A 25633-nucleotide genomic window follows, 5' to 3' on the forward strand; every position below is an offset into this window, starting at 1 on the left:
GCCCTTTATAAATCTTATGTTACTAAATTTTGCCACACTTCTTATGGCAGTAGTTAAAAAATATTCATCTGTGGTTAAAGATGCATAAAAGAGAACAAATGCAAAAAGAAAAACAAAAACCCTTCTTAAATTACACACAATTGTTAGATTGTTTTCTTTCGAATGTCACAAGCTTATTTTCTACTTGGAGAGTTAGACTGTTTATTGAAAGTTAATTCCCACAAGCCAAGAAGTGTTTGTGATTTGCAAAAAAAACAGCCCCTTAAGAATTGTGTACTTATAGCTGTACTTTATGAATAGCCATAAAACATTTCCATGCTTGATATAAGTTCATTCCATTTATATAAGAAACAAGCAAATAAAAATAAATAAAGCACATTTATTATGCTGATCTAAGGTTTTCGTCCAAAAGTTCAACAATGGCTTCTTCATCTGCATATTGAAGCAATCTCTGAATTAGCTGATCCAAGCATTTCTCACCACATAAAAATTCCTGATAAAAGAGAAAGTTAGTATAAGCCTGATGCTACAGTTTATATCTGGAATGTCCACCAAAGGCCCATGTCATAAGGGCTTGGTCTTCAGTATTACGGAAAGTGGTGGAAACTTTAAGATGTACAGTCTAATGACAGGCTGAGAAGCCACTGGGGCAGGGCCACCTGAGTAGCCTCCTGAGTAGCTAGAAGGATCTCAGTTTGAAGCCAGCTAGGGCACATAAGTCTGTGAGATCCTTATCTCCAATTACCAACACAAAGCTAGAAATGGAGCTGTGGTTTAAGTGGTAGAGTGCTTGAGCAAAAAAGCTAAAAGACAAGTTCCTATCCCGAGTTCAAGCACCCCAGTACTCCGTCTATCACATGGGCATGCACACACGCACACACATAAATGCCTCATTCCTGCAGCTGTGCCACATGAATGTGTGCACTGCTTCTTCACATTCTCTGGATGTGGTTCGGAGAAGGTCTCCTTAGGCCATTCCAGCTCATCCTTCTTGTGCCAAGCTTCCAAACTGAATCTGTAAATATTTTATGATAGCTTCTCTCTAGCGCTCTCTTGCACATGCTAGGTAAGCACTCTACTACTTTTTCTAAAATTAGAAAAACAGTGAGGGGCTGGGAATATGGCCTAGTGGCAAGAGTGCTTGCCTTGTATACATGAAGCCCTGGGTTTGATTCCCCAGCACCACATATATAGAAAACGGCCAGAAGTGGTGCTGTGGCTCAAGTGGCAGAGTGCTAGCCTTGAGCAAAAAGAAGCCAGGGACAGTCCTCAGACCCGGAGCAAGGCCCAAGACTGGCAAAACAACAACAACAACAACAAAAAACAGTGACTTAAAAATCTAAATGTCCTATGAAATTGCTTTGAAATGGCTCAAAAGCAGCACAGACTTTATAGAGAAAGAAATGTGAGGGAAAAAGATAAGTGAAATATAGAAAAAATGTTAACAACTGTTAAATCTCCATACAGGAGGTGTTGACCTAGTTTAACACTTCTCTCTGATGTTTATTGGGTAAAAACTTTCAGTTGCTGGGCACTGGTGGCTCATACATGTAACATGTAACATAGCTTCTTGGGAGGCTGAGATCTGAGGATTGCAGTTTGAAGCCAGCCCAGGCAGAAAACTCCATGAGACTCCTATCTTCAAAAAACTACTCAGAAAAAGCCAGAAGTGATGCCAAGGCTCAAGTGGTAGAATGCCAGTGTTGAGCCCAAAGAGGCTCAGAGAATTGCCCAGGCTCTGAGTTCAAGCCCCAGAACCAGCAAAAAAATCAATCAATCAGTCAATCATATTAATGGTCAGCTGGGCACTGGTAGCCCATGCCTATAATTTTAGCTACTCATATCTCAGAGATATGAGGATCAGGGATTGAAGCCACGCCGAGTAGTCTCTCCAGTTAATCAGTAAAGAGCTAGAAATGAAGGTGTAGTTCAAGTGGTAGAAAACTAGCTTTGAGCAAAAAAGCCCAAAGATAAAAGCTCTAGGCCTTAAACCAAAGCCCCATTACCAGCATAAGGGAAGGTATGACCATTTATAATACCGATGATCATTACAAGCAAAACAACAGGAAAAAATACGCTGTAATCTGATCAATGTGGCCGAATATGTTTGGTTAATACTTCATGTTTCCTTAGGAAAGGGAAGTTAGCAAATACTTCTCCTTTTCAACACAGCTGTGCTATGCACCTTTGCAACACTGCCACATCCTGCTGATTTTAGGAACTGGCGTAAGATACACAGGAATCTGTCAACATTAAAAACAGAGATGTCTCCTTTGTAAAATCAGAACTTTAATTTTGAGTAGAAAACCAAAGTGAAACAAAGGAAAGAAGCCTTATATATCACATAAACCAAAATATGTATATGTAAACATTCTATCTTTTGTTTTTCCCACATTGTACTTTCTTTTTTTGGGGGGGGGGGAGGGGGGCCAGTCCTGGGCCTTGGACTCAGGGCCTGAGCACTGTCCCTGGCTTCTTCCCGCTCAAGGCTAGCACTCTGCCACTTGAGCCACAGCACCGCTTCTGGCCGTTTTCTGTATATGTGGTGCTGGGGAATCAAACCTAGGGCCTCGTGTTTCCGAGGCAGGCACTCTTGCCACTAGGCTATATCCCCAGCCCCCCACACTGTACTTTCTGAGAAACAGGTCAGGGAAACCCATTTAGTGGTTGCACAAGGGAAGTTTTCCATGCTCTCTGATTAATGTGTTGTTAGTGTTAGGTGGGATTTAGATGTCTAGTGTTCAAATAATTTTTTTTTAACCAGTCCTGGGGCTTGGACTAGGGCCTGAGCACTGTCCCTAGCACTCTACCACTTGAGCCACAGTGCCACTTCTGGCCGTTTTCTATATATGTGGTGCTGAGGAATCATGTATGCAAGGCAAGCTCTCTACCACTAGGCCATATTCCCAGCCTGTGTTCAAATAATCTTGACAGGGTTTTCCTTTATTAATTAATTAATTAACTTTTTTGCCAGTCCTGGGGCTTGGGATTCAGGGCCTGAGCACTGTCCCTGGCTTCTTTTTTGCTCAAGGATAGCAGACTACCTCCTGAGCCACAGTGCCATTTCTGGCTTTTTCTGTTTACGTGGTGCTAAGGAATTTGAACCTAGGGCTTCATGCATGCTAGACAAGCACTCTGCCACTAAGCCACATTCCCAGACCCAGGGTTTTCCTTTAATAGTATAGTTATAACACCTCAATCTAATGAATACACATTGTGATATGTAGAATTTAAAGATGCCGGCTTTTCCACTCAAGGCTAGCATTCTATCACTGAGTCACATCACCACTTTGAGCTTTTTGTTGGTTAATAGGAGATAAGAGTCTCATAAACTTTCCTGTGTGGTCTGGTTTCAAACTGTGACCCTGAGATCTGTCTCCTGAGCAGCTAGGATTATAGATAGACATGAGCCACTGGTGCCTAGAACCAGTTCACCTTGAGCTAAGTAAAAACAAACAAAAAACATTATCCTGATGGGCTTGGCCTAGTCAGGTGAGCCCTTAAAATGGCTTTAGCCAGTGATGCAAGAAGAAATGCAAAGCGGGGAGAGAGTATTGGAGCAAACACTTGGAAAGCAACTTCTGGCAGTTGATCTGAGAGCAGCCATAAGCTGACTGCCAGCAGGAGCATGGATGGGGGCTTCAGTCCTACAACTCAAGACCATGGAATTCTGACAAGTAGGAATGTGGAAAACAAATCCTCATCTCCAGAAAAGTATGAAGATTCCAGCAAGATGAGAATAACTCACTTATGCCTGGATTTCTGGCCCATGCAAATCATGAGGTAGGGTTGGGGCAAAGCTCAGGGATAAAGCCTTTACCTAGCAGGTGTGATGCCCTGAGTTCAGATTCTAGAACCACGAAAGAAAATTCTAAGAGTGCATGGTATTGATTGTTCTAAGTTACTAAATTTGTGTCAACTTGCTATCCAAAAATATATGTATATGAGTAATCAGTGTGTGTTAATACATTGTTATTATGTAACAAAGAATTTGGAATTTACATGATAACTATTTCAAATTGGCATAAAATCATATCTCTTAGCAAACTAATAAGAATGTTTACAATTTTTAAATGTCAATACTGGGACTTGAACTCAAGGCGTGGGTGCTGTCCTTTAGCATTTTTGCTCAAGGCTAGTGGTCTACCACTTGAGCCATAGTTCCATTAGGGCCTTTTGCTAGTTAATTGGAGATAAGAGTCTTACAAACTTTCCTATTTGGACTGGCTTTGAAGTGCTATCCTCAGATCTCAGACTCTTCAATAGCTAAGATATGAGCCACTGATGACCTGACATGTTTATAAATTTTAAGATGTTAACATAAATTAGCTTAATGATTTTAAACAGCATGTGTAATATCTCAGACTTAATTGTGTAGATTTTTATTTTACTTCCTCCTAAAGCGAAGATACATAAAGCACAGTAGTATTACCTTAATGTCACGAACTTCAAATGATATCCTGTGGTCAGTGACTCTATCCTGGGTGAAATTATATGTCCTGATTCTTTCTGACTGGGCTCTTGTTCCCACCTGTCCAAATCAAATCAACAATGATAAAAAAGTAATTCATACCTTTCTCACAATGTCAAAACTAAGCAGCTTTTCTAACAGTTTCAAGGTTTTCTAAAGGTCTTATATACAAAGACAAAGGCAGGAAGAACTTAATGGTAAGAGCACTAGGTAGTTTGGGGCTGGAGATGTGGCTTAGTGGTACAGCACATATTCAGCACGTACAAGGCCCTGAGTTCAATTCTTAGCTCCGCTCAAAACAAAACAAAAAACAAAAAACCCAGCAATACCACCAGTTTATAGAGCTTCATACTTCAGTCCTCCAGGTTGTAGTCTCCTAAGTAGCTAAGCTTACAGACATAAGCCACTAGTACCCAGATGTTTTCATTTGTGTGAGGAAAAAGCACTATATTTTCTATATAAAACAATGACGGTTTTATGCTTTTAAATTGTTACATTGTTACACTAAATCTTACCTGCAGTTTTCTAGCACTTCGTTGTTGACACTTTTCTTTCTCAATAATTTGTTGATAGAGTCTAGCTCTCAACATGCGCAATGCGATTTCTTTATTTTTTAGCTGTGATCGTTCCTGTTGGCACTCTACTACTATCCCTGAAAAAAACAACAGGATTAGAGGTAAAGTGCAGCTGCCACAGGCCAAATTAGGGTAGAATGAAGGAACATCTTGAATGAGAAACATTAATTAGGACAAGATCACAGAAGATAAGACATTTTAGATTTGTACACTTTAGACTCTAGCATCTAAATGGGCTATTTCACATGAGAAGGCTGAAAGCAGTTACATTTACTTTTATTCCCTGAGCTTATTCTCTCTTTTCTCAACTGTCCAGGTATCTATGCAGTGGTGCCACTGCTACTCACTGTTGCTCTATCTCTGTTCTGCTCAAGGAGTACTCAGCCTTTCCCATTCACAAAACTACAGAGCTGATTTTTTTTTTTTTTGCCAGTCCTGGGACTTGAACTCAGAGCTGGGCACTGTCCCTGAGCTTCTTTTGCTTAAGGCTAGTATTCTACTACTTGAACCACAGTGCCACTTCAGGCCTTTTCTGTTTATGTGGTACTGAAGAATCAAACCCAGGGCTTCCTGCATGCTAGGCAAGTACTCTAGCACTAAGCCACATCCCCAGCCCATGAGCTGATGTTTTAAAAATAGCTTCATATATCTTTTAAAGATCCATTAAAGACAAGGTTTGCTAAATGAGAGAATAAATTAAGAGAGATGATATGGAACACAAGAAACAGGGGGATCCAAAACAGAACAGAGAAGAAATTCCTCTGCGATGTGCCTCAGAGAGCAACTACTCTAGTCTGGACCAATACGATGGAGTGACGTGTTAGGGAGTCTCCAGAAAGCACTAGTCCTGTGGAAAAAGATTGATTTCATTTTATACAGCTTTTAGAAGCAATGGAGGGTCTGGGGATATGGCCTAGTGGCAAGAGTGCCTGCCTCATATACATGAGGCCTTGGGTTCGATTCCCCAGCACCACATATACAGAAAATGGCCAGAAGTGGCGCTGTGGCTCAAGTGGCAGAGTGCTAGCCTTGAGCAAAAAAGAAGCCAGGGACAGTGCTCAGGCCCTGAGTCCAAGCCCCAGGGCTGGCCAAAAAAAAAAAAAAAAGAAGCAATGTAAAGACTTAGTAATTACAAGAAAAGCTGGGCACCAGTCATACCTGCTCCTAGATACTCAGGAGGCTGAAACCTGAGGAAAGTGATGCAAAGCCAGCCAAGGTAGGAAAGATAAAAGTAAAAGTTTTATCTCCAATTAACTACCAAAAACCAGAAATAGAGCTGTAGCTCAAGTGGCAGAGTGCTAGCTTTGAGCAAAAAGCTCAAGGACAGTATCCAGGCCTTGAATTCAAGTCCCAGAACTGACAAAAAAAAAAAAGAGTAATCACATGGAAATAATATGGTATTAATTCTAAGAAATGAAATCATTGTATACTACCTGGCTTAACAGTATTCTTTTAGCTGTTCATTTTATGAAAGTAGTGAATAGCAACTTCACCAAAATACAAATAGTTAGAAGAGGAAAAAAGGGTATATAAGAAAGCTAGAATCCTTATCTATATGGAAAAATCAATATATCTTTACAATTTATTGATATGGAGAGCACTATCTTCCTATTACTAAGGTAATTACCTGAAGAAATAGCTGAAAGAATTTAAGGAGGTTGCATCTAGAAAAAGGGAAGTAAGGGTCAAAAAGAAAAGAGGTGAAGATGGAGGAGATGACTTGTTTTGTTGTAAGATTATACCATTCAACTATTTTTTTCTTTTGGATTTTGGTGGCACTAAAGTTGGAACCCAAGGCCTTGAGCTTGCTTGGTAAGTACTCTATCACTTTGAAACATGCCGTTAGGCCAAGACTTTAGAATTATATGGAAAAATTATAAATAATAAATTATACAAAATGATTTTTGATGAAAAAGTAACATAAAGGAAAACATCTTTTAAATCTGGAAAATGATATAAATATAGACAATATATCTAACCATGTAACATTTTAAAGACTCTATGCTATGTGATGATGGTCCATTAAATTATATTGCCTTGTGATGTCAGCCATGATTTTCACAAAATGATAAAACTAATAAAGCATTTCTCAGAATGTGTCCCTGTTATTAGAACAGTATATTTAAAATCACCTTAACTAATGCAAGACTAACTCACAGTATCTCAGAATTACCACTATTAAAATGATGTTTATGCGGCAAAGCACAATGGAGCTAGCAGTTAGTGAACAGAGTTAACAAAAGATTCACAGCCTGGGCATGTCCACTCTTGCTTCTGTGTTACATCTCTATTTGGGCTGGCTCCCTCTTGTTGCTTACCTCTGCCTCCCCTAGCAGACCTGGGCAGCTTCACTGAACAGATGTGCTTGCCATCTGCATCTCTCTCAAGAGGTACCATTAGGATTACTTCCTTCTAATGCTGAGCAGCTTTACGTGAAGAAAAGCACAGAAACAAAGTGGCTTGCTTACCTGTGGGGACGTGGACAAGCCTGACGGCACTGTCTGTGGTATTGACATGTTGACCTCCTGCTCCTCTGGCTCGAAATGTATCTACCCGCAAGTCCTTGGAGTCTACTTTCACATCTACCTAAAACAGAAGGGATAATGTACGTAAATTCTATAGTTGACAAATATACTTTAACATTAAGCTCATATAGAGATGTTTCAAATAGATGGAACTTGTTTTGTGTTAAGCCACTAGACAAAGAGAAGAAATAATGCCAAAAAAAGAATGATAAGATCCCTATTTCAATATTTTCTTTTCTCTTTTGGAACTAGGGACTGAACCCAAACATTTTGGTCAAGGATAAACAGGGACCACTTTACCTAGGGAAGAGCTGAGATTTCTCATTAGAGATCTAAAGTACAATCAGTACCTAAATAGAGGTTTTCCTAGAAGCTAGGGCTTCTCAGCACAGTAGTCATTTGCAGGAGGGGTGTCAAGTTGTGCTGGTGAGGTTACCTCATCTGGTTGAGGGAGGACAATAACTGACATGGTTCCTGTGTGAATGCGCTGCATCCGGGAGGACAACCCCACCTCAGGGATTCGCTGGACACGGTGAATCCCACCTTCATACTTCAGATGTTTGTACACGTTGTCACCTGAAATGCGGGCAGCCGCATGATGCAATCCCCCTGTGGGAGAACATTCAGAGATATTAGTGAGTTCTACTGAGATGAGAACAGAAGGCAGGTATGAAGCTACAGTTTTACAATGTAGATATATTATTAGCATATACAAGAAAAAGTGCCAAAATAGTACTTATTTCCAGAGAAGTAGGTAACAGTAAATTTTATGTTTAACTTTTTTTGCTGCTGTTTTGAAATAAGGTCTCACTATATAGCTCAAGCTAGCCTTGAATTCAAGATCCTCCTGCTCTCAAGTGCTATGACTATAGTTGTACATTATCACACTTGGCTTGTACATTTTTAATTACTAAATTTTCTATAATAAACATGTTTTATTTGTGTGATACTAGAGTTTTAATTCAGGGCCCCCCATTTACTAGGCAGGCACTTTACCACTTGAGCCATACTTCCAAGCCCCTTTAGGATTTTGAACTCAGGGCCTCAAGCACTCCTTTTGCTCAAGGCTGGCACGCTACCATTTGAGCCACATTTCCACTTCCAACTTTTTGCTGGTGAACTAGAGATAGGAGTTTCACAGGCTTTTCTACCTGAGGTTGGCCTTGAACTGTTATTCTCGGAGCTTAGCCTCCTGAGTAGCTAGGATTACAGGTGTGAGCCACAAGTTCCCGACCACAGAAACATTCTGAATCCTCCTGGAATTAGTGTCAGTGAGAGCCAGTGTCTGGATTTCCCTGAAAAATTTGTTTCCTTCTTCCCAATGCACAATCTGTTAAAATGTTGTCTCAAGAAAAATTAACAGTAACTCTATTACTCTTCCTTCAGTGAAGTCAATCCTCTTCCTTCAAGGGATGTGGAGTCTGTTTCCTAGCTCAAGTCTGACTGAGGGACTATGAATCCCTGTTTTTATGATTTAGGGAAGATAAGACATTTGTTCACTTACTCTTATTACTTTATTACTTTATTATTTATTATTATTATGCTTTTAGAGATGAAGTAACAATTTAGTAGTTTCCTGTTGGTTTACTTGTAGGAATACCATGATTAACACAAGAGTCAAGATATTCTGATTGCAGCTTGGACTCCTGTCCAGTGACTACTAGACTCTCCTTGCCTTTGGGGCTGAGTGCCATCATTTGGTCCTTGCTACCCTGGAGCACAATCACTCCCACTGCATTCAGGCTTCTCAGTTCAAACACCAAAGTTCCTTCCCACTGTAAGGCTAGGCTAATGGAAAAGAATAATCACAGAGCTTTTTAATGATACCAAGCCTCCTTGGACCAATTTATTTCTCACAGTCACGTAGAAATGTCTTCTGAACACATAAAATGAAGCATAGTATTACTTTACAGGATCTCCTCTGGGTTCAATGGATGAATAGAGAAGAGAATACATAATTACAAACACTAATCTGTGGGGGGAGGAGGAGGAATGTGAGGCATCTCACAAACTCCCTTTAACTTGTAACGTATTTCTATGCATTAGCTCACAAGTTTAGAGCATAAAAGTGTCAGACTTACACATAAGAGCTGTTACCGTCTACTTCTTCCATGGGGACTATCTTATAGTCATTTCGCTTGGATTACTGGTGCAATGCTTAAGTGTTGCTTATATTTGTGAAGTCACAAAGTTATGACTTTAAAAGTATATATATGAATTTTCACATAAAATTATTTTCAAGTTCTGTGTGAATCTCTGGGTATCTATAAGTTCTCTCTCTTTCAGTGATTAAAAAGTTATACAGGGGGCTGGAGATATAGCCTAGTGGCAAGAGTGCTCGCCTCGTATACAGGAGGTCCTAGGTTCAATTCCCCAGCACCACATTTACAGAAAATGGCCAGAAGTGGCGCTGTGGCTCAAGTGGCAGAGTGCTAGCCTTGAGCAAACAAGCCAGGGACAGTGCTCAGGCCCTGAGTTCACAGCCTAGGACTGGCCAAAAAAAAAAAACCCAAAAAACAAAAAAACAAATATTTTATAAGGTACATTCTTTTCCCCTCTCTATCTTTTTTCTTTTCCTAACTTGTTTTAATAATATCAATTAAAATTATTTCATTAGTCTTTAATTTTAAAGGTATTTGAAATTTTTGTGGAGGAGGGGTACTCAGGTTTGAATTTAGGGCCAGCACAAGCTGGCTAGGCAAATGCTCTGCTATTTGAGCCATGCTTCCCTCTCTGCAATTCTGTTTTCTCATAAAAGGTCTGGTTATACAACTTCCACATTTACTGAACATCTCTGCACGTATGCACACTGTAACCTCAAAATTAAAGAGTAGTTGTCTAGTATGTTTCAGACATTAAATTAAATTTCCAGTACCAAAGCAACAACAAAAACAAACCATCAAGAACCCACTCAGAATCATTCTTCCCAAATAGTCTCTGCTTTCCAATTTTTATTAAATTCAATGGCTTAAATGAATGTGACAATCTCCCCAGTTAAGAAGGTCAGAATGCCTGTTGTTCGTTCCCTCTGTGTCAAAAGAGATGAATAGGATGTAGTATGGCTCTGAATCAGACTTAAATGTAATCCCAGGATTGCTATTACTTATCATCTGATCCTGGATGACTCAATCCCTGAGTGATCGTCACCTGTAAAATGAAGTTAGTAGTATTTGTCTCACAAAGATCAGAGCATCACAGGGTTTTAAGGTTGTGTACACAGGCTACACTAGGCTAGCATACTAGGCAAGAATACTCTTTTATACAGTGCATGTTCTCTTTTAAAGTCTCTTACATGTAACCCTATTCTTAATTCAAATGTCAAACTATGTTTGGATGAGTCTTCTTTTTTCTTTTCTTTTTGGTATTGGGATTTGAATTTAGGGCCTTGTGTTCTCACTTGACTTCTCCATTCAAGACAGCCACACTTCCATGTTCAACTTTTGCTGGTTAATTAGAGGGTGAGACTTCAAACTAAGATCCTCAGATCATGGCCTCCTGAGTAGCTGTATTACAGGTGTGAGCCACTAGTGCTGGGCTGAGAGCAATGATGTTTAAGGAATGGTAGATATCTACCCTCCACAGGAAATTTTTCTTCAATTCAAACGTCCTTTCCTTTTTTTCCCTTCTTCTCTTCCTTTCTTTCCTAATTTATTTTTATTTATTTTTTGGTGCAGGTTCTGGGGCTTTAACTAAGGGTCTAAACACTGTCCTTGAGCTTTTTTTTTTTTTGGTTCAAACCTTATTCCCTACCACTTGAACCACATGTTCCCTTCTGGCTTTTTAATGATTAATTAGAGATAAGAGCATCATAGATTTTCCTGTCTAGGCTGGCTTAGTTTACGTTCTTCAGATCTCAGCCTCCTGAGAAGCTAGGATTTACAGTTGTGAGCCACCAGTGCCTGGCTCATGTGTCCTTTCTTAGGAGAATGTGTTCCTATTCCACTTTCTTCTACCAGGTAATAACTATAATATAGGGCCGGATAGGATGGCTTGTGCCTATAATCTCAGCTATTTCTAATTAGAAAGGCAAAAATTGGTTTGTTTTGTTTTGTTGCCAGTCCTGGGGCATGGACTCAGGGTCTGAGCACTGTCCCTAGCTTCTTTTTGCTCAAGGCTAGCACTCTACCACTTGAGCCACAGTGCCACTTCCAGCTTTTTTCTATGTATGTGGTGCTGAGGCATCGACCCCAGGGCTTCATGTATACAAGGCGAGCACTTTTACCACTAGGCCATATTCCCAGCCCCAGAAAGGGAAGATCATGGCTAAAGGCCAGTCTAAGACAACAAAAACAAAAAAAGTATTGCAATACTTCCATGTCAACCATCGATCAGTAAGCCAGAAATGGTTGCATGTTCCTGTGATCCCACCTATTGGAAGGCAGGAGAATCAAGGCTTGAAGGAAGCACCAGACAGAAATGTAAGACACTGCGAAAATTAACTAAAGCAATAAGAACTAGGGTTATAGCCCTAGCAGCAGAGGCCCTGTCTAGCCAGTATAAGGCCCTGATTTCAAATATAATACTGAAAAGAAACAAATGATCATGTAATATGTGAAGCCTCTGTATATGTATTATTTAGCAGTATTTAAGACAAGTTTAAAAAAAATAAACATGGTGATACCCCAGATCAGAGATAAAATAACTTTCAGTAATTTTTAATCAACAAAATTTTCAAGTACACCTACCATAATCTGCTGCAGCATAATTCAACACTTCAAATTTCCAGTGCTTATAGCATGAATAATTCTGGTACATGTCAAATATTTCTCGGGTAAATTGTTGACAGATATCTCCTAAAAGAAAATAGGCAAAGTACAAAATTTGAAGCAAGACATCTTTAAGTATAAGCCTCTTAGGAAGTAAGTACAGTTTTCAAAGGCAAACATTTAATGGACTTTCAAAGTTACCCTAATGTCAAAACAAGGAAAATCTGAGTGTTGTTGTTGTTGTTTTGATTCTTTACAATAATTTTTTTCTAACCTCCTGTAGTTCTTCCAGACGATACTTCTAAAATCACATCACTCTTGTCATATTTCTCCTTTGGCACTAGACTCTGAAAAAGCTGAGGAAAAAAAAAGAAAACATCAGCATTACTATGTATACCTTCCTTGGTGTATTATTATTACTTGAACTTAAATCAATGCCCTCAAACCATTTTTAAAAGCCAGTAATTAGCAAAATTATATAGCATTTCAATGAGTTGAGTTCCAAAATGCTATTATGAGTAAATCTAATCAGAGTAAAATAGGTGATCAATCCATGTTAATAGTGAAGCTATTGTCTATGTATTTTCTTCAATGCTATCAGAGTATCTTAATTTTCTAAAACAGACATTTAGATCAAAGTCTAGCGTCCTCCATCCAATTTTCTTCAGATTTTATCTCTCAAAATTAGTTCCAATCGGTAGCTTCTTTCATCTAATGAATGAAGCAAGGCTTTGGAAGTTTTCATTTAGAATAATGAAGACTTTGACATATGATTACATATTCTCCTCCCCTACTATAAATGATGGTGGACACCATTCTATGACTTCCATTCTCTATGGAGTCCCTCTTTTTAAAGACTGTGTTGAGCATTCTCCAGATAAAGTTCAAGTACTTTCCCAGATGTGACAAGCCAAGAAACAAAAGGGGGGAGGGTACTTTTTCATTGTTTGCTTTTTAAAGCAAAAAAAATCTTATATCAGTTATATGGAGAGAGTTTCACAGTTACATGTGACAAGGAGATTATTTTATTTTTTGTGCTGGGCCTGGGGCCTAAACTTGGGGTCTAAGCACTTGGGGCCTAAGCCCCTAAGGATTTTTTGCTCAAGGTTAGCACTCTACCATTTGAGCCACAGCTACACTTTGGGCTTTCTTGGTACTTTAGTGGCGATAAGAGTCTTACAGTCTTCCCTGCCAGTGCTGGCTTTGAACTGTAATCCTCAAATCTCAGCCTCTTCAGTAGCTAGTACTATAAGCATGAACCTTTGGGACCTGGCTAAAAGGAGATTCTTAATAAAGAACCTTTCACTAGTGGAGAAAAAAATGGGGACCCATTTTCTTATTATTAAAAGGTCTTTCAAATTAAGCTAAAAGTATTATGTGCCATCAACTCTTCCTACTGCCAACTTCTGAAATACTCCATGTCTACTAGAAATGAGATAGTGTGATAGGATCAGATACCTTTTTAACTGGTTAAGCCAATAATAAAAGAAACTGATACCTCTATCTACCCCTCTAGCCCCTCAAAAGCCCCTCTCAGATTCAAGTAAAGAAGATGAAGGTAAGATGATGTAATTATGCCAAAGAGAAACAAGGTACACAGTACTATGTTCTTTGTAAACAAACCATCCTTGAGCTAGAAGGAAGAGCTACCATTGTTGAAGGAAAACTCCCTTGCATTCCTAGGAGATATTAGCTGACATAGTTACTATGAATATTGGGATCCTAGTGTGCCAGACACTTATTAAATCGAACTAAAAACTAATATTTATCAATGGTCTCCATACCCATTAAGTCAATCCACATTGTAAAATTTAATTCTTTAACTGAAAACATTACTATCAATCTACTCCATCCCCTTCCAAAACTTAAAAAACTCTGACTTTGTCTATGCCCAGCCTTTCTTCTCTTCATTGGAAAGTTAAAAGACTCAGCTTTGATCTTTTTTGCTCAAGGATAGCACTGTCACTTGACTAATAGCTCTATTTCCAGCTTTTTTGTGTGGTTAATAGAAGATAGAGTCTCATAGACTTTCTTGCCTAGTCTGGCTCCAAACACCAATCCTCAGATCTCAGACTCCTGAGCTTCTAGGATTATAGTTGTGAGCTACTGGTACTGGCTCAGTTCTGACTTTTAATTTTGCTCTGGGAGACACTTTTATTTATTGATATCCTATTTTCTTCAGCTCTTTTTACAGCAAATTACAGCACTAAGTCAAGCTTAATTACTTGACATGTTAAGAAAACAATAAATCAGTATTTAGGAAGTACTTTGACCACAAAAGCATAGTTTAACAAGGATAATATTCCTCCATATTAACAATGTTGAGATTAGTTTATGCCCTAAAACATACCTCACCATAAAGTGTGTTGATTTTTTGACCAATGATTTGCCTTTCTTCCAATGCAAGTTCTTGTAACTGCTTTTCATCTTGTTTAGTTAGATCTAAAAACCGACAGGAATAATGGTAATGTTTGAAAATACTTACGGAAAACATCTTCAATTAAAAAAAAATCCTCATATTAGTCTACTAAGGTATATGTTTTGTTTTTTGAGACAGGTTTTCACTTCGTAATCCCAAATGAGCCATAAACTCATGAACTCTTCCCACCTTAGTCTCCCAATTGCTGGGATTATTGATGTGAACCACCATGGCCAGCCTCTACAAGGTGTTATTTCGATTGGAAAGGCAAGGGATTCTACAATAGAACAAATGGAATACTTGGAGAATATCAATTCCCAAGCATTTCTAAGTGTATACAAACATCTCATAGTGAAGAAGAGTATGAGCTTGTCCCCACAAAGACTGTGACTTGAATCTATAAATAATTAGAGAAAATACTGATTAATAAAACATGTTTAAAAAGAAGTGGTTAATTAAATCTAAATCCAAATAAGTTTTTGAGCAAATTGAGGTGAATACTTTCTGCCTGAGGGTAAATAGCTGAACTCAAAAAACTCTCTAATGTGGGCTCAGCATGCTTTGAACCTCCTTCATTTGTTTAAGAGAAGTAAAAAAATAAGAGCTCTTGAAATTTCTTGATACATTAATATCTAGTACACTAAAAAAAAACAAAATGCTAGGGAGTTCAAATAAAATATCTCTTTATAACCTGTGTTTCATGAAGACAATGGTCCTTTCATATCACTTCAAAGCAGAAAGTTAAATCATAGAACTAGTCTAGCAAAGCTAGATAACAATAATATAGTGGCCAAGAATTGTGTATTCAAGGACTTCAAAGATCCTAGGACTGCAAGTTAAGGGAGAAGATTCTGATCCTTAGTAAATACAAGGTAGAAAACAGAAATGAAGAATCATAATTTGAAAGGAGAGAGGACTTTTAAAAAATGTTTAAAATTTTATTATCTTTAAGGGAAAGAACTCTTGATAAAATTCTTCTGTAGTCATAGAAGTCACTGGAGTCTGGTGAGATTCTGGGCCTCATTCATGATTCTAGCATTTAACACTTACTTGGTGGTACACATTGTTCCAGTTGCTGAGGAAGCAAGGATGAATAAAACAGCGGCGGACACTGCCAGGACACAAATGAGTGAGTCTAGCCCAATGACAGGACTCCAGAAGGTGGTCTTAGCTAAGGGTCTTCTGAACCAACACTAATTGTGGATCATCTGCTACAGAACTGCAACATCACCACTGGTACCACATTGTGAATATATTCCACTAACGGAAACCAAGCTGACATTTACTCTTTAGATATCGCCTAGCTCAAAAGAATCAGAAAGAATTTATCATATAAATTTACTTTTGTGGCCACTTATCTGCTGTAAGATTCTAAAATGTAATTTCTTTCAATTTTTTATATCAATAAAGATTTGATAACCTATTATGTCTTCTGTTGGGTGATATAGAAGATATAAAAATGAGGAAGACTCAAGCCATGTCCTTAAGGAATAAACAAGGGGTTAAGGGAGGAGGATGACTGACATAATAACATAAAGAATTATAGTAAAAAAATAGAAAAAAGTTACAATGTTTGTTTTATGGGACTGAAACTAAATATGGCATCAATGCTGGGGACTGGTGGCTTACACCTATAATCCCACTTACTCTGGAAGCTGAGAATTGCAGTTTGAAGACAGCCTGGACAGAAAATATCTGTGAGATTCTTATATCCAATTAACCAACAAAAAGCCAGAAGCAGCCTGGCATTAGTGGCTTATGCCTATAATCCTAGTTACTCAAGAGGCTGCAATTTGAGAATCTTATATGAAGCCAGCCCAGACAGGAAAATCCATGATTATCTCCAATCACTACATGCTACATTCAAGTCCCAGGATGGGGGTGGGGGGTGTGTGGAAGCAGTGGTTGGCTCAAGCAGTAGAGCTAAGGGACAGTGCAAAGATCAAGTATCATCACCAAAAACAATAAATATACTTATTTGGCACCAAAGCCAAACTTTGTAAGAGGACTGACAATATTTATGCATGTATGCTGGGGCTTAGATTCAGGACCTCAAACTCTTAAACATATTTTTTTCCTACAAGTCTGGTGCTCTATCACGTGAACCACACTGCCACTTCCAGCTTTTCCTGGTTAATTAGAGATAAGAGTCTCATGGGCTTTTTCTGTCTGGGCTGGGTTCCAACCATCATCCTCATATCTCAGCCTCCTGAGTAGCTACAGGATGCCTGAGTCATGTACTTATACACATAAATATCTTTCACTTACTTTTACACATTGATTCTAATTCTTCAATTGCTTGCTCAGCCTCTTGAATTTCTTGGTAAATGGCTGCAAGTGGTGCCAACTCAGCATGTCTTTGGTGTAAGGACCTTCGATCCCCTTCATTCACAGTGATATCCAGCAAACATTGATGGAGTGCTTGGTACTCATTTTTCAGGTCTTCCATATATTTCTGTAGTGCTTTATGCTTCCAGAGTATCTTGGTATCTTGCTGGCAATACCTTCTAGACCAACTCTTATTTAACATAGGATGGAAAAAGTGATTCTTGTTTTGTCTAAAATCCCACAGCCGTGTATCAAGATGTATCTGTCTCAATTGATGAGGATGGAGGTAAGTGTGACACTGATGGTGAGCATTAAGCAATGGATATCTAGACAGCCAAATACACAGGTGACGATTCATCTTAGCATCTGAAACACAATAAACATAATTTGAAAAAAACCTCTAAAGATATGTCTTAACAAAGCTTGGATGAGTTTCAAATTAATTGTTTAGTTCACTGACTCAGCCAGCTGCTCCCAACAGTCTCAAAATTCAGCAACACACAAAAAGTTTTAAAATCTTTGAATAGTAGTATACCAAAACAAATGGAGTCGTGCAACTGGTAGCTCCCACCTGTAATCCTAGGTACTCAGGAGGCTAAGATCTGAAGATCTAGGTTCAAAGACAGCCTGGATACGAAGAAGATTTGTGAGATTCTTATATCAATTAATCAACAACAAAAAAAGACAAGAAGATGAGCTGTAGCTCACATGGTAGAGTGCTAGTCTTGAGCAAAAAAGCTCAGAATAGCATCCAGGTCCAGCCTCAGGATTAGCACACTTGCAGGTGCTTATGCATGTATGCACACACACACACACACACACACACACACACACACACACACCATTGCAGAGCAAGTGAAACTACAATAATTATTTGTTCTGTCCAAAAACTAACAAAAGTTTACAATAGCTTTATTGAATAAGAAAGGGAAAATGCCACCCCTCCCCAAATGCTAACCGTCTAAAAATCCTGAAGCTCAAAGTTGAATTAGGACACAAAATTGATTAAACTCAGCTTTATGACCTCAAATGTATTCACATGTAAGCTCATTTGATATCACTAGATCTGCTAAGTATCACTTAGAAAATAAATGTTCAGACTGCTCTCTATAATACTTGGTATTTTCAGGGTTTTGTTGACAGATTTACTATACCAAAACACATCTGGAAACTGGAGGAATGCACTAGTCTCAGTAGCCAAAAACTCACTTCTTCTCCTCCTGCAGAGGCTTTGGTGCGGTTCACTTCTCCAGCACCTCAGGGGGCCGTGCCCACTTGGTAGTGAGCAGAATAAAAGGATGACAGATTTTTGTGCTATTGCAGCTAGCTGAAATTTCCATCTTAGGAACAACAGTAGAATGACCGTCAAATCTCAAGGTCATGAACTTCAACAACAAAGAAGAATAGTGAGACATTTACCCTTCAGGGTCACCTACGCCTGGGGAAGACCAAAGTTTCATCATCCAGCAAGACTATGATTCTGTAAAAAGCAATTTCAGGCCTGTCAAAAGTGACACGTGCAAATCATGCTGTGTAACCTCTGTATTACAGGATGACTCTATAAGGAGGGAATACTGAAAAATGTGGAGAGAATGGAGATCAAGAAAGAACTGTAAGCATCAAAGGAGGAGAAAAAAAGGGGAGAATGCACATACAAGCCTTCCTTACTGAGGTTGGAACCTTCCGTGCCCGGTACATTTCAACTCGACACTTTCACTTCCGGGATAACTCCTTCCGGGTTAACGTTAACTCCTGGGGCTCCACCGGTCTTGACCTTTCTTCAAACTAGTCATCTGTGTCGTTAACAAAAAATGAGAACGAAAAAGACCGCAAGAAAGAACATAAGGCGAGCCTACCCTTGGTGGTGTTTGTCTGATGCCGACGTCCAGAGAGTGGTTTGCGGTGGAAGATATTCAAAAAGGAAGAAACAGCCGCCAGGAGCTCCACCAGGGACTTCTGGGAATTGTAGTTTTTCTGCGACTGACTTCCCTCAGCTCTCCAACCAAGCCCCTCCCCACACTTTCCCCTCTGAGTGGTAGTACCTCTAGTTCGGATAAAGAGATCTAGGTTTGATTCTAGGTGAATTTCATGTGGCGTACCCTACATGGTTACTGTATATGATTTTGGTACACTGGATATTATATATATGACTACCTGATCTAGGGAAGGGAAAGAAAAACGAAGGTGTAAGATATCACAAGAAATGTACTCACTGCCTTATTATGTAACTGTACCTCTTTTGCACAACACCTTGTCAAAAAAGAAAGAAAGAAAGAAAGAAAATTTAATTAATTAAAAAAAATCTAGGTTTGAGTCCTGGGGTAGTGACTCACCACTCAAAAGATCTAGAGGATTTGAGGTCAGCACCAAGACATCCACCCTCACCCCAACTCAACAACAACAAACCTTTGTAGTGTTGTATAATACTAATCCAGGCTTCTGTGGAGATGCAGGTAGGATCCAAGTCTAGGGCCTACTTTCTGGAAAAAACAAAAACCTCTAGACCTTATCTAAATATAGCAGTAGCAGTGTTGACATAGGATTGATTAGAGAAAAGGAGGCATGGTAAATAGCTGCCAGGAATTCATAAACTGTGGTTAGAAACATAAGAATACCATCTGCTTTAACCCTTAAACTCCTTCATAAGCTGCAGTATTAGAACAAGAAAAACAGAACAGCTTTCACCAACTGACCTTGTCTGCTGGCCCAAAGTAGTGTGCTATGAAACAGCCCAGACATCATACAGGCCTGTATCCTGGAAAAGCAAATACTTGGGGAAACAACTACTAGAATGAAGTTTTTATCTCAAGGATGGACATCTATCTGTCTTGGGAGAAAAATGGCAGAATACATCCTTTTTTTGAAGGGATGCCCAAACATAATGATCAACATTTAATGAGCAGGCCAGTCTTAGGGGCCCGGAACCTAAGTGGTATTTAAATGTGCAGGTGTGAGAACAACTTTAAGTCAAATCTTGCCTTTATCATCTCTACCCCCAATGTCAAAGAGCTCTGTGTGGCTCCCTTTGAGTACCCACACCCTCTTAAGAGTGTGCCTTGCAGCCTTTTTACCTGCCTGTTTGCTGCTTGCTTTCTTAATAAAGCTCTGCCAAGTTTTCTTACCATTGTGACTTGTCCAGAAATTCTTATTCTGTGATCAAAGTCAAGGACCTGGGACTAAAACCTCAAGGGTCTCTACTTTTAGAGAAAACTTCATAAAGCCTCACCTGGAATGGGTGATAGTAGTAGCTGAAGCAAAAAAGAAAAGAGTGCTGGGTTGTGGTGGCTCAAGATCTCGTGATAGAGTGCCTGCCTAGCAAGTGTTTAGTCCCTGAGTTGAAACTTTAGTACTTCCAAAATAAAAGAGATCAATATTTACAACATATAGGTGAAATTTCCCATTACACCTAAAACAGTAGTTTTTGATATATTTAAATGAGAACACATTTTCATCATCCAAAACTTTAGGAGACTGTACACATTAATTGCAGTACTTTTCACTACTTGAGAAATACCTAATGACTAGATAGAAATAAATTGGTATTCTTTTAATCAACAAGAAATAAAAAGATCTGAAATAGGTAGATACAGTGATCAGGCTTTTTAATTCTCTGATTTCATGAGGTTTTGACCAAGAACAATCAATTCAGAAAAAGAAAGTCCTTGCAGCCCCTTGGTGATCCAGTGGTTGCAGTGAAGGAGGACCAGGGCGGGTTGGGAGGAGTTGCTCTGGTGGTCACTGCTCTGCCTCATTTGATCCCAGGTGCTGGTGGTGCTGTGGTAGTTGGCAGGGATTGGCACCAGGGGCACAAGGGGCATCTGTGTTGTTGCCTGATAGGGGCTGAGCAGCAACCCCCAAGGTTCCCACATCTGGTGCTTGCTCATTTAGAAGTTGCTACCTTGCCTGAGACGAAGTCTTTGGTAAACCAAAATCTCTTAGAGCCTCAGACCCTGTTCACAGGTACAGACCCCTTTGAAAGGCTCTTCAGGGGCAGCTACTTGAGCAAGCCTGACCTGCAGCCTGTCCCTGAGCAGTGGAGGCCTGGCTCCCCTCCTGCATACTCTTCAAGGTCCTTGCTGGCCCAGAACCTCCAACACAACACATCTAGTCCTCACTCCACACCATTCTTCTCTGAATCTTCAGGAGGCCTGCCCAACAGGAGTGTGGGACTTTGCCCAATACTTTTGTCATAATGCCTCAAAAATGCTACTGATCCAGCAGGCCAGATGTGCCTCACTGCCCATAATGTACAGGAATGGTTGTCCCCAAAAAACAACAAAAAGAAACTGTACTACCTGCAGGTAACTGGAGGATGGTGGGCACTCCAGTGACCATGAGGATTTCCCCTCCCAACAGCAAACTGAGCGGGAATGAACTCAACTGTTCTCACCACTAAGTAATGTCCCAGACTATGTGCAAGAGAACTTAGTGGATGCTCTCAAAGAGAGAAGAGTGGATAAAGGAGACCAAATAAATATTGACAGGCAGGAAATCAAAATGTGCTCTGATAGTGGTGGGAGTGGACATTGGACATTTAAACCTCCCCTGGCCAATAGAGTACCAAGATTAGTCCCCAAAGAGAAATCTCACGTCCCAGAGATCACCCAACAGCTTGAATAAGGGACAGAGAACTTGTGTGAGCTCCCTGATAAGCCCGGACATAGGTTCAGTGGTATTGTTTTCTCTCCTTCCACTGGCAACTGTGATGCTCCAGAGGGATGGGTATTCATTTCTTTCAGCTGTTTTAAATATTTGCATTTATATTTCTTTCATTTTATTTATTTATTTATTTATTTGCCAGTCCTGGGCTTTGGACTCAGGGCCTGAGCACTGTCCCTGGCTTCTTTTTTTTGCTCAAGGCTAGCACTCTACCACTTGAGCCACAGCGCCACTTGTGGCTGTTTTCTATATATGTGGTGCTGGGGAATTGAACCCAGGGCTTCATGTATAGGAGACGAGCACTCTTGCCACTAGGCCATATTCCCAGCCCCTCATTTATTTATTTAATTTATTCATTTTTGTACCAGTACTGAGGCTTGAACTCAGGACCCAGGCACTGTCCCTTAGCTTGTTTGCTCAGACCTGGAAAACAGCTGTTTTCAGCTTTTTTGCTGGTTAATTGGAGAGAAGAGTCTCATGAGCTTTTTATTGCCAGAGCTGGCTTTGACCTGGGATCCCCAGATATTAGCTTCCTCTTCCTGAGTAACTAGGATTTCAGGCATGAGCCACCAGCACCAGGCAAGAGATGTTAAGTTATAGTAATATATGTGAGAAAGAGAATTAGCCATAAAGCAAGATAATACCGAACATTTACTACCTACTTCATGGCACTCAGTCCTACCTACTATGTGCTAATACTATTGTAAGTGGCTTAGAGCTACTTAAGCCTTACAACCCTAGAAGACTCATTTTTGTAAAAGATATAATAAAGGTACAGAGAGCTTAAATAATTTATCCACAGTTAAAGATCTAGTAAATAGCAGCAGAGGTTCAGGCAAAAGCAATTTATTTAAATTATTTTTGAATCCTCAGCTCAGATGGTACTTCCACTCAAAAAAAAAATGAAAACTTCCAATCTTTTATTCAATAAATATTGTTTCACTGTTCTAGGCAGGGGGATTGAATAATAATAGAAAAAACAGCTGGATGCTGGTGGTTCATGTTTATAATCTTAGCTATTCAGGAGGCTGAGATCTGAGGATTGTGGTTCAACGCCAGACTTAACCATTAAGAAAAAAAGTGCTGCTGTGGCTGAAAGTGCTAGCCTTGAGGAAAAGAGGTCAGGGACAGGGCTTGGGCCTTGAGTTCAAGCCCCACAACCGACAAAAACCATTGGTTTCACAGAAGTAGAGATACTGATTACCACAGGCTGGGAAGGTTTGGTAGGTGGCTCAGAGAGAGGATAGGTGCAAGAATATACCAAAAATACTGCTTTCTAAGCTGGGAGCTAGTGACTCATGCTTGTAATTCTAGCTACTCAGGGAACTGAGATCTGAGGATCATGCTTCAAAGCCAGCCCAGGCAGGAAAGTCTGTGAGACTCTTATTTCCAATTAACCACCACAAAACCAGAACTCTTACCTTAAGAGAGAAGAACATCATGACAGGGGGTGTGCAATGGGTGGAGTATGTTCACTTCATGGCATCTGAGAAGCAAAAAAAGGGGGGCAGGGCCCCAACATCTTCTTCAAGGGCATACTTCAGTGACTTGATTTCCTCCATTGAGGCCTTACCTTTTAAAATTTTCAGCACTTCCCAATAGTTCCCTCAACTTAGAACCAACACATGACCTTTTAACATATGACCCTGTAGGGGACATTTAAGATCCAAACCGTATTATGGTATTCTTTAGTTTTTCAATGAGTAAACAAGAAAGGTATAAAAGGAAAAAATATTCTTTAGTATTTGGCCGAAAAAAATCTATGGGAACTATTGAAGGTCATTTTATGAAGTTAAATAACTTCTACTTAGAAAAAAATCTAGTTTTAATGAAAAGAGCAATCCTGAAACAGTACTAAAAGGGTCATTTCAGTGTCAGAGTTAGCATTTTGATTAAATTAGCAATAAGAAATACAATTTTTGAAACATTTCTGAAAGAAGTCAACTATAAACAGTTTCTTTGTTGAATGAATTCGCAGTGGTACTGACAGCTTAGTATCTCTTTTAAAACCCAAATATCCACCTCCTTGAACTTGTGGCAAGCTAAATTAAGAATAAAAAAATGTAAGAATATTTTCCAGATCCTGTTAGAGTAGGCTTATATCCCAAATAGGCTGGTATTGAGAATTTCATTTAGCCGCTTTTCAGAGACTCCTAGTTTGATTTAACGTTTCTGAAGACACTTTTGTGTGTGTGGTAATGACAGAAACTTGATTTGTATCCTTTTGCAGGACTTCCAAATAAGTCTTCATAGGGATTTTTCCTTGGAGAAGTTGAGTATTAGGACTTGCATCACTCTGGATGTTCTTTGGGAAATCCAGATCAGGGGAGCTGTAGAAACTGGATTCCTGTCAAGTTGAAATCTTTGATGCCTTCTGTGAAAATTCTACAGACACTGAAAAGAACAACAACAACAAAAATCCCAGCACACCAAGCATAATACCCTATGGTTTACAGCACACTCTGAAGATGTGATTGGCTTGCAGTTCTGTGGAGTTTAGGTATACGACCACACCTTGAGGTATCCCACAATGTGAAGACTGAAATGTGAGGATAACATCTTATTTATTTAGTGCTGATACTGGGGCTTGAACTCAAGGCCCAGATGCTGTCCCTGAGCTTTTCCACTCAAAACTAGTGTTCTACCACTTGAGCCACAACTCCATGACTGGCTGTTTTGCTGGCTAATGGAGATGAGTTTCATAGACTTTCCTGTCTGGCTGGCTAGGAACTGTAATCTTCATATCTCAGTCTTCTGCATAGCTAGGATTACAGACATGAACTACCAGCACCTGGACAGAGTGATCTACTTAAAAAAAAAATTCAATCATGTCATGCTCTTATTGAAAGTACTTCAAAAGGAATGTTTAGTTTAGATACAGTTTATTCTCCAAAGGTTTGTGTGCTGCAGCTTGGTTCCTAGTGCAATAATGTGCAAAGTGGTAGAATCTCTAACAGGAACGCCCTCACCAGATGCCAGCATCTTTGGCTCCAGAACTTCAAGCTAAATAAACTTCTTTCCAGGGCTGGGAATATAGCCTAGTGGCAAGAGTGCTCGCCCTGTATGCATGAAGCCCTGGGTTCAATTCCTCAGCACCACATATATAGAAAACGGCCAGAGTGGCACTGTGCCTCAAGTGGCAGAGTGCTAGCCTTGAGCAAAAAGAAGCCAGGGACAGTGCTCAGGCCCTGAGTCCAAGCCCCAGGACTGGCAAAAAAACAAAACAAACAAACAAAAAAACTAACTTCTTTCCCTTATAAAGTACCCAGGCTTGTGGAGCTTGTTGAACAACACAAAATGGAGTAAGACAGGTCATAAACCCCAAACCAAATGACATTGCCAGAGATAACATATTCTTCATTCCCTGATCTGTATTGTCAACCAAACTGCATACCACTTTCCACTTCATGCACTACTAGTTAACCCTTCACGTGAAAACAGTCTTTACTTATTTTCTTTTTGCAAATCTGTGCTTATATCAGGCTATCTGTATATGGCTCATGTTGCCTTTTCACCTTGTTAGTTTTGTTCTCATCTTCAGATTTCTGTTCAGCTGTCACCAACTCCCCGGGTGGGGTGGGGGGAAGAGGTTAATCTTTGAGTACAATGGTTAAACTCATCCTTTCTTCAGCTACACTGCCCTCATTTCATTTCCGTTGTAGGATTTCCTACTGTCTAGATTGTTTATGTTTATTGGTTTGTCTCCTTACACTAGAACACAAGGTATAAAAGGAAGGAGAAAAAGGCAAATTGCAAAAGGGAGTAATTAATGAGTAAAAGTTCTGGTAAAGCAGAAAGGGTGTGTGATAGAGAGGAATGAGAGACCATTTCTTCTTCAGAAACATGAGCAAGGAAGGTAGAAAGGAATGGAAATATTAGGGAATCTTAGGTGACATGAAAAATGCAATCTAGCTAGTTGTTTTCCCATCAGCCTTTAATTATGTTAACTT

The 25633-nt window shown here is 39.6% G+C and overlaps 1 protein-coding gene across 8 annotated transcripts; it reads right to left on the bottom strand.

The window, feature by feature from the left end:
* Positions 1 to 366: 366 nt before the first annotated feature.
* Positions 367 to 18927, bottom strand: Mtrf1 (mitochondrial translation release factor 1). Of its 8 annotated transcripts, none has more exons than XM_048341284.1 (11): positions 18680 to 18893; positions 16965 to 17390; positions 14628 to 14719; positions 12552 to 12633; positions 12257 to 12364; positions 8008 to 8180; positions 7515 to 7632; positions 4987 to 5123; positions 4433 to 4531; positions 2160 to 2243; positions 367 to 493 (listed from the first exon to the last, which is right to left on the bottom strand). In XM_048341284.1, the coding sequence occupies exons 1-10, from the start codon at positions 18720 to 18722 to the stop codon at positions 2178 to 2180; spliced, it is 1344 nt and encodes a 447-aa protein (XP_048197241.1). In that variant the 5' UTR covers positions 18723 to 18893; the 3' UTR covers positions 367 to 493; positions 2160 to 2177. The 8 variants fall into 8 exon arrangements, with proteins under 8 accessions (XP_048197241.1, XP_048197242.1, XP_048197244.1 ...); XM_048341285.1 differs by lacking the exon at positions 2160 to 2243 and adding an exon at positions 18444 to 18504 and having other exon boundaries at positions 18693 to 18709; XM_048341287.1 differs by lacking the exon at positions 2160 to 2243 and adding an exon at positions 18444 to 18504 and having other exon boundaries at positions 18680 to 18696.
* Positions 18928 to 25633: the final 6706 nt, after the last annotated feature.

The sequence above is a fragment of the Perognathus longimembris genome, chromosome 3 (genome assembly GCF_023159225.1).
Source record: "Perognathus longimembris pacificus isolate PPM17 chromosome 3, ASM2315922v1, whole genome shotgun sequence".
Classification (NCBI taxonomy): domain Eukaryota; kingdom Metazoa; phylum Chordata; class Mammalia; order Rodentia; family Heteromyidae; genus Perognathus; species Perognathus longimembris.